At 40.9% G+C, this 15,724-nt stretch overlaps 1 protein-coding gene across 1 annotated transcript in view; it reads right to left on the bottom strand.

The window, feature by feature from the left end:
• Positions 1-288: 288 nt before the first annotated feature.
• si:dkey-118j18.2 (uncharacterized) overlaps positions 289-15,724 on the bottom strand; it is a 69,471-nt gene continuing 54,035 nt past the window's right edge. Inside the window, exons 4-5 of the mRNA XM_059945385.1 lie at positions 2,746-2,884; positions 289-2,110 (exon numbers count right to left, since the gene is read on the bottom strand). Coding sequence (XP_059801368.1) covers positions 1,887-2,110; positions 2,746-2,884 — 363 coding nt within the window. The 3' untranslated portion in view covers positions 289-1,886. The remainder of the gene's footprint in view (positions 2,111-2,745; positions 2,885-15,724) is intronic.

Here is a 15,724-nt window from a genome sequence, read left to right as displayed (position 1 = left end):
GTTTTCACCCACAGAACTACCTCTGTTATTATGTTTGGTATGAACAACTGAATCCCCTTGACCATATTTGCATGTTTTTATGCAAAGAGTCGCTGCCACATGATTAGCCAATTAGTTATTTGCATTAATACATAGGTGTAACTAATAAAGTGGCTACTGAGTATTTTTTTTAAATCACATTTGGACAATCTGAACTAGATTTAAGAAAATCTTCTACTGCACATTTTTTGACAACCAGGTATGGTACAGGCCAGTTCCCAGACCTATTAGCAAATAGTCAACATCTTGGAAGCTCATTCAAGAATTCCTTCAGAACAAAAATCAAATAATTTTTTTAAATGAAGGAAAATATTCAATTTCCATTGATTCTGTTTGAAACAAACATACCTGTTTAAATTATTGCACAGCAGATTTGAAAATGTTTCCAACTTACTAACATTACCTGTTTTTAACTATTTATGATGTAACCAATATATCATGAAAGCAAAACAGGACATACAGCATTTTAGCCAGAGACAGTAAACTGTATTTGTTGTTTAAAGAGCCATGTACACAATTCACTAAGTCCAGGATGCTGGACATTCACACAGATCTAAGATATTATTAAAATGGAATTTAACTGAACCAACTGAAAAATACAAAAAACTAATGAAAAGCACTGCCAACCAAATTATATAATTTATAAAAGTGATTGAGAAGTTGCATATCCACTTTGTTAAATGGCCTCCTTTAAAAATTGAAAGTACAGGGAGGAGGGGTGTGTGGGAAAGGCGATACAAACTGAAGGGGTCACAAAATAAACAGATCAAAAACCTGATCAAAACCTTTGGATATGTATCTTTGCTGAAACTGATGTATGCTACATGCATCTCATGAATTTGGATAGTATTTTTGAACAATATCAACATCAAGCCCCAAAATGTGGAAAATTTAAGAAATCAACAAAATCAGGCTTAGCAATAAATCCCGCTTTCATAATACACAAAGAACTAAGAAGGTCAGTCAATACTTTTTCAAAATTTACTCAGAACATTAAACATATCCTTGAATTTAAATGGTGGTGACACAGAGCCAATTTCTTTCAACATAATCTTAGAATATATTCATGTTAATATATCAAATGCCATAATGAGAGGTAATGGGGGTGCTTCTTATAAGAATTCAAATCAAAAATATTTAAAAGTTTCCCCTACTAAAAATACTTAACCTGTCCAGGAAATCAGCAAATTAATATTTGGAAAAAAATATCTTTAAAATTTGTGCTTTTCGTGCACAAAATTAATGTCTCTGATAAGATGAAAGCGATGTATCCTCTTTGGGGCAAATAATGCAGTCTTGGCAACAACTAGACAGTATCAAAGAATGACCTTGCTTGTACTCTGAAAACATTTGAATGCATGACAATCCTACTGCTCACCAGATAATTCCCGTTTATTTGCAACTCCAAACTCTCAAGATGTCAAACTGATTTCAGAATTTGCAGCCTGTCACAGTTCTCCTGGTTGCATTGCTAGGTCATTTATCCGAGTACTTCTCTCCCCTAATCTTCTAGCCCACCTAGCACAGGGGGTATGGACATTGCATTAACTGACAAGTTAAACTTCATTAAAGTTAATGAAATGTTTTGAAAGATTACAATATTTTAAAAAGTGGCATCATCCTTTACTATGGGTTCCTCCTTGGAAAGTGCAATAAATGCTTACAAAAAGAAAGTGCTGCTAGCAGCAATCGTTGCGTTCTGTGTAGTGCATCTCTGTAAACGTCTTTCAAACTGTACAGAAAAAAAACCTATAAAACAAAATTCAGGCGCTTTGGATTTCTTTCCCCATTCTGAAGAAAATAAAAGTAGCTTTCCTCTGAAGTCCCGGGATGTGCATTTACTTTCTTCAGACCTGACACGGTGAGCCTTCTGTAGAGGGACTGTCCAACTCCTGTGCACCTGATGGCATCACAGTGTGCTGCTGTGAAATTTCAACTGTTGGACTAGGAGTATATGGGGGAGGAGCATCACTCAAGCTGCAAGCATCATACCCCTCTGGTATAGACAAAGCACGAGCCTCTTCAATACTGCCGGTAGCATGTTCTGTGTATGGCGGTGGTTTTAAGTCATCTGTAGGGGCAAATTTTACACAAAAATTATGTATTAAAAGTCTCAGTATACAATATCACAGCATATTTGTAAAACATGGTGGTACAATCCCTTGGTCCCATCTACCTCTATCCTTCGATTATCTGTTTACATGTATCATGTAATAAGGTCTGCCTTTACTGTTCCTACTTCAACCAGTTCCACCACTCCCCCAGTCCTTACATGTTGCTACCTATCAACAATCAAGCCTTCATCTCTATACTCCCCCAACTGACCAGCTTCATGTACCTATTCTCCCCCAGCTTACCTGGTTCTATCCTATTTTACTTCTAAACACTGGCCACCTCCCTTCCACATCCGTGGTGATACAGGGTCTCGGCCCAAAATGTCACCCAACCCTTTGTGTCTACAGATGCTGCTTCTTCCGGAGTTCAAGTACTTTTTTTTCCCAATTACAGTTGCTCCAGATTTCAACATCTGCAGGTCATCAAGTATGCACTGACACTGTTGATGTAGGAACACAGCATGCCATAAAATCTCCAAACCTTACAATAACTAACCCACATGTTGTTGATTACAAAAAGTATGATGCCTTCTGAACAAAATGTACTGTCCGAAAAACTGTAGGAATTCCTGAATTAAAGATTAACATGTACCTGTCTGACCTCTTGGCACTGCTTCATATGGAGGTGGCACTTCTAATTGGCTGTAAGAAGGAGCATGTGGCAGGGATCCAGAAGGTTCTCCAACTGAACCATCATCCTGGCCACCATACCAACTATACCACATGGGACTCTGTAACAAAATTAAGAAGGATGATTTTAGATTAATCTTACGGGGAAGAAATAAAATGCATGTATATTCAATGTTTTTTTAAATGCTGAAGTAGTAAGAATTCACATTTTTATACAATAAAAGTTCCAATAATCTATTATTCCCATCTGTAAAAATTGGGACTATACAACTTCAAAATCATTTATAATCTTTCAACTGTAAGAGCAAAATTTCAAAGCATGTTGCATTGTATTCAGATCAAATCTTGTAATGCTATTAAATCAAAATAATCCATCTCCAGGTTTATGTTGTTCCCACTTTCAATGTTTACCTGTACATGCATATCGAAGAATAATGACACAAGAATCTTTAGTGGCACAATCAAGATACAATATGCCAAAGCCTACATCATAGCATGGTTTAGCTCGGGGGTCGGCAACCTGCGGCTCCCGAGCCATTTGTGGCTCTTTCACCTCTGTGCTGCGGCTCCCTGTGGCTTTGGGAAATAATTGGTCAGTATTTAATTAAAATGTATTTTATGTTAGTTTGTTAGCTTTTGAAATGTAATTCTAAATTTGAAGATTATGGTGATCTTGTACGATCTAAGTGTGGCGACACATTTCCTCACAATTAGCCAGCATTCCGGCTAAGGGAGATAGCCTACGGGGGTTTGTGAGTACGCGTCTTTTGCAGCATCTGCGTCCATGGGGGCTGGGTTGAGGGAGGCTTAAAAGCAAGGCTGTTTAGTTCGAATAAAGTTACCTTTGACTGCAGTCTTTATTTTAGCGCTGCGTGTAGCGCTACACCGCTACAACGTGTTTTTTATCGCTATTAATATACATCACCACTGCCAATGCCTGACACCCGCCAGTGCGCGCTTTCTTTTAATTCTTCGATCCAAGGTAGGCTACCTATGTAGTAACCTTCAACCCAACGTCTTTTTTTCGGAGTTCAAAATGTTTTTGTTGCATGCAGAAATGTAATTTCGTTTTCTCTGCAGGAGTTCATCAATTTCAAAAATGCAACACATTATAGTTTGTTTATACATAGCATAAAGGCAAAAAAAACCCGTTGTATGCAGTGTTATTTCATTTTGTGGCTCCCAGTGTTTTCTTTTCTGTGGGAAATGGGTCCATATTGGCTCTTTTAGTGGTAAACGTTGCCGACCCCTGGTTTAGCTAATCAGAAATAACTTTTGCCTCAAATGGCCAGCCAATTTTAGTTTGAATACTGAAAAACGATACCTTGAGAAAATATGCTAATTTAGATCTAGCAATAAACAATGAGAAAGATTAACTAATTCCCTTGTAGAGAAGGAGTCCATGTGAAACTGGAGCAATTGTAATCTTAAATAGAAGCAAGAGGCAGAGAGGGAAGAGGTAAAAGAAGCTCAGAGAGAAGCTGTTTTTTTAAAGTGATCGGGGCAAAGAGGCTAGACTGCGCAGGCGCATGACGTAGTGCGCCAAAGGTTTAAAAGAAAGACCACCGTATACATGGGTCATCGGTGTCGCGGCCATCATTGGAGTGGACTGAGGCAGAGTGGGTCAGCTTTGGCTCAATCAGGCTTCGGCGAGAACAGGCAGAGGCGAGGTTTGAATGGGGCATGACTGCACAAGTGCGTGAAAGTCGGCCTCTGAGATCAGCGGGGGAATTTAAAAAGCAAGCAGAGGCTGAGTATGAGCTTCACTCCAGGTGAGGTAAGGCCGGGTAAGCTCCTTTAATTAATCTAATTAGCTTAGGAGTAGGTAATGGAGGCAGCAGTTAGGGCAGTTGAGTGCTCCGTTTGCAATATGTGGGAAGTCAGGGCGAGCACTGTTGTCCCTGATGACTACACCTGCAAAAGGTGCATCCAGCTGTAGTTCGGATCATTCGGCAGGCAGAAATAGACAGGAGTTTCAGGGAGATAGTCACCCCTAGGAGTCAGGAGACAAGCAGTTGGGTGCCTGTCAGGAGAGGGAAGGGGAATAGACAGGAAGAGCAAAGCACCCCTGTGGCCATTCCCATCAACAAAAAGTATACTGTTTTGTATACTGTTTTGGTGGGTATGACTTATCAGGGACAAGTTGCAGTGGTTGCATCTCTGGCACCGAGACTGGACCCTCGGCTCAGAAGGGAAGGAGGGAAAAGAGGAGAGCAGTAGTGATAGGGGATTTGATAGTTAGGGGGACAGAGAGGAGGTTCTGTGGAAGAAATCGAGAATTCCGGATGGTCTGTTGCCTCCCCGGTGCCAGGGTCCGAGATATCGCAGATTGAGTTCTCAGTGTTCTCAAGAGGGAGGGTGAGCAGCCGGATGTCGTGGTCCACGTAGGGACCAATGATGTGGGTAGGAAGAATGAGGAGGTCCTGAAAGGGGAGTTTAGTGAGCTAGGTACCAAGTTAAAGGACAACACCTCCAGGATAGCAATCTCAGGATTGCTATCAGTGCCACGTGCAGGTGGATTTAGAAGTAGTAAGATAGTGCAGATCAACACGTGGCTGAAGACATGGTGCAGGAGGGAGGGCTTCAGATTTATAGATAATTGGGCAGTTTTCCAGGTAAAGGTGGGATCTGTTCCAGCGGGACAGTTTACATCTGAACAGGAGGGGGACAAATATTCTTGCAGAGAGGTTTGCAAGAGAGGCTCCAGTGGATTTAAACTAGATATGAGGGGGAAGGGGAACCAGAGTGTAGGAACAGATGTATGGGAGAAGGAAGAAAAAGAAAACAGTAAAGTTCTTTGTACTGTTAGAGATAAACAGAGAGGAAGAGGTGGAGAATTTCTTAAATGCATTTATTTTAATGGTAGGAGCATTGTAAGAAAGGTGGATGAGCTTAGAGCATGGATTGATACCTGGAAATATGATGTTGTAACTATTAATGAAACATGGTTACAGGAGGGGTGTGATTGGCAACTAAATATTGCTGGATTTCATTGCTTCAGGTGTGATGGGACAAGAGGGGGAGGTGTTGAGTTGATTGTCAGAGAAAATATTACAGCGGTGCTCTGGCAGGATAGATTACAGGGCTCGTCTAGGGAGACTATTTGGATGGAATTGAGGAATGGGAAAGGTGAAGTAACACTTATAGGGGTGTATTACAGACCACCTAATCGGGAGCGAGAATTGGAGGAGCAAATTTGCAAGGAGATAGCAGATATTTGTGGTAAGCACAGGGTTGTGATTGTGGGAGATTTTAATTTTCCACATATAGACTAGGAAGCCCATACTGTAAAAGGGATGGATGGTTTGGAGTTCGTAAAATGTGTGCAGGATAGTTTTTTTGCAGCAATACATAGTGGCACCAACTAGAGAAGGGGCAATGTTGGATCTTCTGTTAGGGAATGAAATAGGTCAAGTGACGGAGGTATGTGTTGGGGAGCACTTCAGGTCCAGTGATCACAATGCCATTAGTTTCAATATAATTATGGAGAAGGATAGGACTGGACCCAGGGTTGAGATTTTTGATTGGAGAAAGGCTAACTTTGAGGAGATGCAAAAGGATTTAGAAGGAGTGGATTGGGACAATTTGTTTTATGGGAAGGATATAATAGAGAAATGGAGGTCATATAAAGGTGAAATTTTGAGGGTACAGAATCTTTATGTTCCTGTTAGGTTGAAAGGAAAGGTTAAAAGTTTGAGAGAGCCATGGTTTTCAAGGGATTAGGAAAAAGAGAGATATCTACAATAAATATAGGCAGCATGGAGTAAATGAGATGCTCGAGAAATATAAAGAATGTAAGAAGAATCTTAAGAAAGAAATTAGAAAAGCTAAAAGAAGATACGAGGTTGCTTTGGTAAGTAAGGTGAAAATAAATCCAAAGGGTTTCTCCAGTTATATTAATATCAAAAGGATAGTGAGGGATAAAATTGGTCCCTTAGAGAATCAGAGTGGACAGCTATGTGTGGAGCTGAAAGAGATGGGGGAGATTCTGAACAATTTCTTTTCTTCAGTATTCACTAAGGAGAAGGCTATTGAATTGTGTAAGGTAAGGGAAACAAGTAGGGAAGTTATGGAAACTGACGATTAAAGAGGAGGAAGTACTGGCGCTTTTAAGGAATATAAAAGTGAATAAATCTCCGGATCCTGACAGGATATTCCCTAGGACCTTGAGGGAAGTTAGTGAAGAAATAGCAGGGGCTCTGACAGAAATATTTCAAATGTCATTAGAAACGGGGACTGGTGTATTGCTCATGTGGTTCCATTGTTTAAAAAGGGTTCTAAGAGTAAACCTAGCAATTACAGGCCTGTCAGTTTGATGTCAGTGGTGGGTAAATTAATCGAAAGTATTCTTCGAGATGGTATATCTGGATAGACAGGGTCTGATTAGGAACAGTCAGCATGGATTTGTGTATGGACGGTTATGTTTTACAAACATTATTGAATTTTTTGAAGAGGTGACGAGGAAAGTTGACGAGGGTAAAGCAGTGGATGTTGTCTATATGGACTTCAGTAAAGCCTTTGACAAGGTTCCGCACGGAAGGTTAGTTGGGAAGGTTCAATCATTACGTATTAATATTGAAGTAGTAAAATGGATTCAACAGTGGCTGGATGGGAGATGCCAGAGAGTAGTGGTGGATAACTGTTTGTCAGATTGGAGGCCAGTGACCAGTGGTGTGCCTCAGGGATCTGTACTGGGTCCAATGTTGTTTATCATATACATTAATGATCTGGATGATGGAGTGGTAAATTGGATTAGTAAGTATGCAGATGATACTAAGGTAGGTGGCATTGTGGATAATGAAGTAGGTTTTCAAAGCTTACAGAGAGATTTAGGCCAGTTAGAAGAGTGGGCTGAAAGATGGCACATGGTGTTTAATGCTGATAAGTGTAAGGTGCTACATTTTGGTAGGAATAATCCAAATAGGACATACATGGTAAATGGTAGGGCATTGAGAAATGCAGTAGAACAGAATGATCTAGGAATAATGGTGCATAGTTCCCTGAAAGTGGAATCTCATGTGGATAGGGTGGTGAAGAAAACTTTTGGTGTGCTGGCCTTTATAAATCAGAGCATTGAGTATAGGAGTTGGAATGTAATGTTAAAATTGTACAAGGCATTGGTAAGGCCGAATCTGGAGTATTGTGTACAGTTCTGGTCACTGAATTATAGGAAAGATGTCAACAAAATAGAGAGAGTACAGAGAAGATCTACTAGAATGTTACCTGGGTTTCAGCACCTAAGTTACAGAGAAAGGTTGAACAAGTTAGTCTTTATTCTTTGGAGCGTAGAAGGTTGAGGTGGGTTTTGATAGAGGTATTTAAAATTATGAGGGGGTTAGATAGAGTTGACGTGGATAGGCTTTTTCCATTGAGAGTAGGGGAGATTCAAACAAGAGGACATGAGTTGAGACCTAGGGGGCAAAAGTTTAAGGGTAATGCACGGTGGGATTTCTTTACTCAGAGAGTGGTAGCTGTGTGGAACGAGCTTCCAGTAGAAGTGGTAGAGGCAGATTCGGTATTGTTATTTAAAGTAAAATTGGATAGGTATATGGACAGGACAGGAAAGGAATTGAGGGTTATGAGCTGGGTGCGGGTCAGTGAGACTAGGTGAGAGTAAGCGTTCGGCATGGACTAGAAGGGCCGAGATGGCCTGTTTCCGTGCTGTAATTATTATATAGTTATATGAAAGAGGACAGTAAAATGTTTGTATTTGACTGTCCTGGTCTAATACTAAAATTGAATCAAAATTACACAGGGAGAACTGTGTGGTCGATAAACATTTTTTGTGTTTGTTCACTGTAACATTTAAAGATTTCCTGGTGTTTAATGAGCACTACAATAAATAATAAACAGGACAATAGGGCAGTAAGGTGTCAGTCCAGGCTCTGGGTATTTACATTTTAGTAACGTAAAAGCAAAAGACAGAGCGTACAACAGAGCGAAAATTAGTGGTAAGACAGGATTGGGAAACTTGTAAAACCTACAGAGAGCAACCAAAAGAATAATTAGGAGGGAAAAGATGAAAGCTAGCAAACTATTAAAGAGGATAGTAAAAGCATGTAAAAAATAAAAGAGAATGAGAGTGGATATAGGACTGCTGAAAATGAGGCTGGAGAAATAATAATGGGGGACAAGGAGATGGCAGATGAACTAAATGAATATCTTGCATCAGTTTTCACTGAGGAAGAAGACATTTACAGTGTGCCAGATGGTTAAGGGTGTGAGGGAAGAGAAATGAGTGCAGTTACTATTACAAGGGAGAAGGTGCTTAAAAGGCTGAAGGACCAAAGAATACATCTCCTGGACCAGATGAACTGAAAAAGGTAGTGGTACAGATTGTGGAGGCATTAGTAAAGATCTTTCAAAAATCATTGAACTCTGACATGGTGCCAGAGGACTGGAAAAATGCAAATATCACTCTACTTTTTAAGGAGGAAGGCAGCAGGAGGGAAATTATAGACCAGTTAGCCTGACTTCAGTGGTTCGGAAGATGTTGGAGTCAATTGTTAAAGATGAGGCAATGGAGTACTTGCTGGCACCGGACAAGATAGGACAAAGTCAGCATAGTTTATTTAAGCGGAAATCTTGTCTGACAAACCTGCTGGAATTCTTTGAGGAGATTACAAGTAGGATACATAAAGGGGATGCAGAGGATGTTATATATTTGGATTTTCGGAAGGCCTTTGTCAAGGTGCCACACATAAGGCTGCTTACCAAGCTAAGAGCCCATTGTATTACAGGGAAGTTACTAACATGGTTCGAGCATTGGCTGATTGGTAGGAGGCAGAGAGTGGGAATAAAAGATCCCTATTCTGGTTGGCTGCCAGTGACTAGTGGTGGTTTCGCAGGAGTCAGTGTTGGGACCGCTTCTTTTTATGCTGTATAAAAATGATTTAGATGATGGAATAGATGGCTTTGTTGCCAAGTTTGTAGAAGATACGAAGATTGGTGGAGGAGCAGGAAGTGTAGAGGAAACAGGTAGGCTGCAGAAGGACTTAGACAAATTAGGAGAATGGGCAAGAAAGTGGCAAATGAAATACAATGTTGGAAAATGCATCGTTGTGCACTTTGGTAGTAGAAATAAATGTGCAGGCCATTTGCTAAACGGGGAGAAAATCCAAAAATCTGAGATGCAAAAGGACTTGGGAGTCTGTGTGCAGAACACCCTAAAGGTTAACTTGCAGGTAGAGTCACTGGTGAGGAAGGCAAATGCAATGTTAGCATTCATTTGAAAAGGTCTAGAACACAAGAGCAAGGATGTGATGCAGAGGCTTTAGTTCACCTATAAGGCCTCATCTTGAGTATTATGAACAGTTTTGGGCTCCTCATCATCTAAGAAAAGATGTGCTGGCATTGAAAAGGGTTCAGAGGAGGTTCACAAGGATGATTCTGTGAATGAAAGGGTTATCATACAAGGATTTTTTGATACTTCTGGGTCTGTACATGGTGGAATTTAGAAGGATGGGGGGGATCTCTTTGAAACCTTTCGAAACCTGTTGAAAACCCAAGACAGTAGATGTAGAAAGGATATTTCCCCATGGTGGGGAAGTCTAGGATAAGGGGGAACAGCCTCAGGATAGGCATCCATTTAAAACAGACGTGGAGAAATTTCTTTAGCCAGAGCTGGTGAGCTTGTGGAATTTATTACCACAGGAGGCTTTGGAGGCCAGGTTGTTGGGGGTGTTTCAGGCAGAGTTTGATAGGTTCTTAATTGAACGCAACATCAAAGGGTACGAGGAGAAAGCCAGGGAATGGCATTGAGGAGAGGGGATAAAAAAGGTCAGCCATGATTGAATGGTGGACTCTATGGGTCAAATGGTCAAATTCTGCTCTTATGTCTTATGGTCTAATTTCAGAGTTGTATACTTTTATAATAAATAAACCTTTGAACTCACAAAATGTTGAAACTTGAAGTGGATGGGTTACAGCAACAGAAAACCACAAATACACTCAGTGGCCACTTTATTCAGAGGTTTACAGGATATACCTAATAAATTTGCCACTGAGTGTATATTCCTTTATTTTGGGAGCCACTTCTCAAAGACAGTCATTCACAACAAAATTATTATCATCTCAGCACAGCCTTTGGCCATGTGATATCTCAAACCCAGCATATGGTGATCTCTGCCCTCCTGTTCACTTATGAGTCATGGAATACCCATAGCATTACTTCGAAACAACATGAGATCACAAGACACAGGAGTAGAATTTGGCAATTTGGCCCATTGAGTCTGCTCCACCATTCAATCATGGCTGATTTATTTTCATCTCAACCCCATTCTCCTGCCTTCTTCCCAAACCTTTGATGACCTAGGTAATCAAAAACCCATCAATTTCTGCTTTTAAAATACCCAATGATATGGCTTCCACAGCTGACTGTGGCAATGAATACCACAGATTCACCTCCCTCTGGCTAAAGAAAATTGTCTTCATCTCTGTTATAAAGGGACATCCTTCTATTCTGAGGCTGCATTCTCTGGTCCTAGACTCACCCACTATTGGAAACATTATCTCTACATCCACTCTGTTTGGGCCTTTCAATTGTCAATCAGTTTCAATCCAGAGATACACCGACTCCACCACTCTACCTCTCCAAAATCCTCTAGATCTATTTAGTAGGATAAGCAAACCCATGTTATTGCCATCCATCCTTGCCAACATCTCCAAATGAAATCAGTCAGCTTGGAATGTCAGTCTGGTGTCAGGCACACTAGACTTCAAAACAGACTCTCTATACTTGTATCTCTGAGATGGAAAGAAATTACTAGGTGGATCAAGGTAAAGATTCAAGGATGTTCTCACAGCCTCCTTGAAAAAGAGCAAAGTCCCCACTGACTCCTGGGTATCTCCTCTCCAGGGTTGTTCAAAATGAAAAGCAGAATGGGGTTGAGGATGGTACTGAATTTGAAAGGAACATCTCAAAGTGCTGTGGAGAGAAAACACTGCCCTTCAAACTAAATACTTACACATCCCTTGAAGTACCTGCTGTCCTATCTCTGACAGAGGTTGCCGACTCCATATTGGTCTCATCAGTCACTTCAATAATTAGAATATAGATTGTTATTGTATAGTGTCATTAAACATTGGCTAGATCACAAAGCCCTGGGTGTATAAATGTACTGGAGTAGGTGCAGAGGAGGATCTCAATGAAATGTCATATTCTCAAAGGCTGTGACAAGGTAGATGCTTGAAGGATAATGTAACCAATATTGAAATAATAATAAAATGTCTGACATACTCAGGTCACACAGCAGCCACAGAGAGATCTTGAACTGTTGAGTATTTCCTGCAATTTTGGTTTATATTTCACATTTCTAATATCAACAGGCTTTGTTAATTTTACAATAATTTTTATTGAAACCCTCCCCCCAACTTAGGAAAAAAGTAAATATACACAATTGAGCACCAAAGCGTGCTAAATTTTTGGAATTCTCTAGTTCAAATTGCAGAAATTATATACTTGAGGGTGTCAAGAGAAAAACAAGACTTGGGAACAATGTATGAAACTTTATTTGGTGTGGATCAGATATGATAATGAGTGTCAAGAGCAGGCTTAGAAAGGTCTGTTTTTATTCCATGTGTTCCCCAAATGACCCCCAAAGTTACTTTGAAGCTGTGCTAAAATCAAGGAAATTACACCCTTCCAGTGTAGAAGAAGGAGATACAAGAGGAAGAATCTAATAAAACACTGTACATTCCATTCTAAAGACTGTTTTAATAAGATACATTGCAACAGTTACTTTGTATGTGAAGAGATCACATAAATTCAGAGGAAAAATTAGCCTTATAAAATAGTCTAACATCAGTATAACTGTTGCAGTTGTTCCTCACAAATAAAGAGTAATTATTGAATTACAAGCTTAACATGATTGCTGGATATTGAAGATATACTGCCTCTACAGTCATATTTTGCATTCCCCACATTTCCTGCAATTATTCAATTAAAATTTCCACTTCAAGCCTCCCTCCAGCTCATGCCAAGAATGTTGAAATAGCTGTATGTTAGGCTCTGTTTCAAGGCACCTAGAGCATTTTAACTAGGTTTCATGTTTTCAATTGCACACTGAACATTCTCCCATCTTTTTCCATTTTTCCCTATACATTATGGATCTCCTATGAAGTTCTTTCAAACTTTTGTTTGTCAAGGTTCTGCTGGATCTACAATACAAGATGAGAGATACATTCCGTGCTTTGCTCATTCCCTTCAGCAGTTTTTTTTAAAAAAAAGTTCAACATCAGATTTTTAAGCAATAGATCTGCCGCTTTCTTTCAGACATTTAGATTTAAAACACAGCTGTTTGTTCTAATAATTGGCTGGCACCACTATTAATTGTATTCAGAGACACATGACAATTTGACGTGACCATCTATCTTTTCCACTTCCCTGTTAAAATAACCAAAAAGGGTAGGTTGGAATACTGTACTAATTTTCCAAACTACCAAATTCCTATCTCATGACGCATATTCAGGAAGCCTGTGGGGAATTTACCCTGCCTTGCAACATTTTCAGAATGCTGGTTCATAATACAATGTGAAACTACAGCCAAGACTCCATTCAGTGAAAGCTGTTACAGGCCACACAGCAGACCAAATGGCTTCCTTTGTACTGCAGATTTCTATAAGGATTCTTTTGCTTCATTCCACTGCCTCCAGCACATCCTTAGGTTGTGCTGGTTGTTAATGCAAATGACACATTTCAGAATTGGAATCAGGTTTAATATCATTATCATATGTTGTGCTATTTGTTACTTAGCAAGAGCAGTACAGCGCAATTCATTGTAGTAACTATAATTACAGTAATATATATTTATGTAAAAATAGTTCAAAAAGAGAGCAAAAAGAAGAAAAAAGTAGTGAGGCATGTGTCATAAGTGTGTTCATTGTCAGATGGCAGAGAATAAGTTGTTCCTAAAATGTTGTGCTGCCTTTGGGCTCCTATTCCTCCTTGATGGTAGCAAAAAGAAGAGAGCATTACCTAGATCGGGGGTCCTAAATGATGGATGCTGTCTTCACGAGGCATCGCTCCTTGAAGATGCCCTTGAGGCTGGGTAGGCTAGTGCCTATAATAGAGATGGCTGAGTTTACAACTTTCTGCTACTTTTTCTGATCCTATGCAGTGGCATACCAGACGATGTGACCAGTTAGAATACTCTCCACAGTACGGCTATTGAAATTTGCTAGTCTTTGGTGTCAGAGCGAGTCTCCTCAAACCCCTAATGAAGTATAGCCACTGTCGTGCTTTCTATGTAATTTCATCAAACTGTCTGGCCCAGGCTAGATCTTCAGAGATGTTGACACCCAGGAACTTAAAACTGCTCACCCTTTCCATGACAGATCCCTCAATGTGGAATGGTATGTATTTTTACGACTTCCCTTTCCTGAAGTCCACAATCAATTTCTTGGTTTTGGTTGTGAAACTAATCAACCAGCTGATCTATCCCACTCAAGTCAAGTCAACTTTTATTGTCATTTCGACTATAACCGCAGGTACAGTGCATAGTAAAAATGAGACACCGTTTTTCAGGACCATAGTTTACATGACACAGTACAAAAACTAGATTGAACTACATAATTTAAAAAAAACAGAGAAAACTACACTAGACTACAGACCTACACTGGACTGCATAAAGTGCACAAAAACAGTGCAGGCATTACAATAAATAATAAACAGGACAGTAGGGCAAGGTGTCAGTCCAGGCTTCGGGTATTGAGGAGTCTGATAGCTTGGGGGAAGAAACTGTTATATAGTCTGGTCATGAGAGCCCGAATGCTTCGGAGTCTTTTCCCAGGCGGCAGGAGGGAGAAGAGATTGTATGAGGGGTGCATGGGCTCCTTCATAATGCTGTTCCCTTTGCGGATGCAGCGTGTAGTGTAAATGTCCGCGACAGTGGGAAGAGAGACCCTGATGATTTTCTCAGCTGACCTCACTATCCATTGCAGGGTCTTGCGATCCGAGATGGTGCAATTTCCGACCCAGGCAGTGATGCAGCTGCTCAGGATGCTCTCAATACAATGCCTGTAGAATGTGATGAAGATGGGGAGGTGGGTGGGAGATGGACTTTCCTCAGCCTTCACAGAAAGTAGAGACGCTGCTGGGCTTTCTTTGCTATGGAGCTGGTGTTGAGGGAACAGGTGAGATTCTCCGTCAGGTGAACACCAAGAAACTTGGTGCTCTTTACGATCTCTACCGAGGAGCCGTCGATGTTCAGCGGGGAGTGGTCGCTCTGTGCCCTCCTGAAGTCAACAACCATCTCTTTTGTTTTGTTCACATTAAGAGACAGGTTGTTGGCTCTGCACCAGTCCGTTAGCCACTGCACCTCCTTTCTGTAAGCTGGCTCGTCATTGTTGCTGATGAGACCCACCATGGTCACGTCATCGGCGAACTTGATGATATGGTTCAAGCTGTGTGTTGCAGCACAGTCATGGGTCAGCAGAGTGAACAGCAGTGGTGAGCCCCTGTGCTCAGTGTGATGGTGTTGGAGATGCCGCTCCTGATCCGGACTGACTGAGGTCTCCCAGTCAGGAAGTCTAGGATCCAGTTGCAGAGGGAGGTGTTTAGGCCCAATAGGCTCAGCTTTCCAATCAGTTTCTGAGTGATGATTGTGTTGAATGCTGAACTAAAGTCTATGAACAGCATCCGAACGTATGTGTCTTTTCTGTCCAGGTGGGTTAGGGCCAGGTGGAGGGTGGTGGCAATGGCGTCATCTGTTGAACGGTTGGGACGGTACGCAAACTGCAGGGGGTCCAGTGAGGGGGGGCAGCAGGGTCTTGATATGCCTCATGACGAGCCTCTCGAAACACTTCATGATGATGGATGTAAGTGCAACGGGACGGTAGTCAATTAGGCAGAACACTGAAGACTTCTTCGGCACGAGGACGATGGTGGCGGCCTTGAAGCACGTTGGAATGGTGGCGCTGCTCAGGGAGATGTTGAAGACGTC

Source organism: Hypanus sabinus, chromosome 20 (assembly GCF_030144855.1).
Source record: "Hypanus sabinus isolate sHypSab1 chromosome 20, sHypSab1.hap1, whole genome shotgun sequence".
NCBI classification, from domain to species: domain Eukaryota; kingdom Metazoa; phylum Chordata; class Chondrichthyes; order Myliobatiformes; family Dasyatidae; genus Hypanus; species Hypanus sabinus.
The sequence above is the reverse complement of the archived record's forward strand: the minus strand, read 5'-3'. Positions and strand labels throughout refer to the sequence as shown.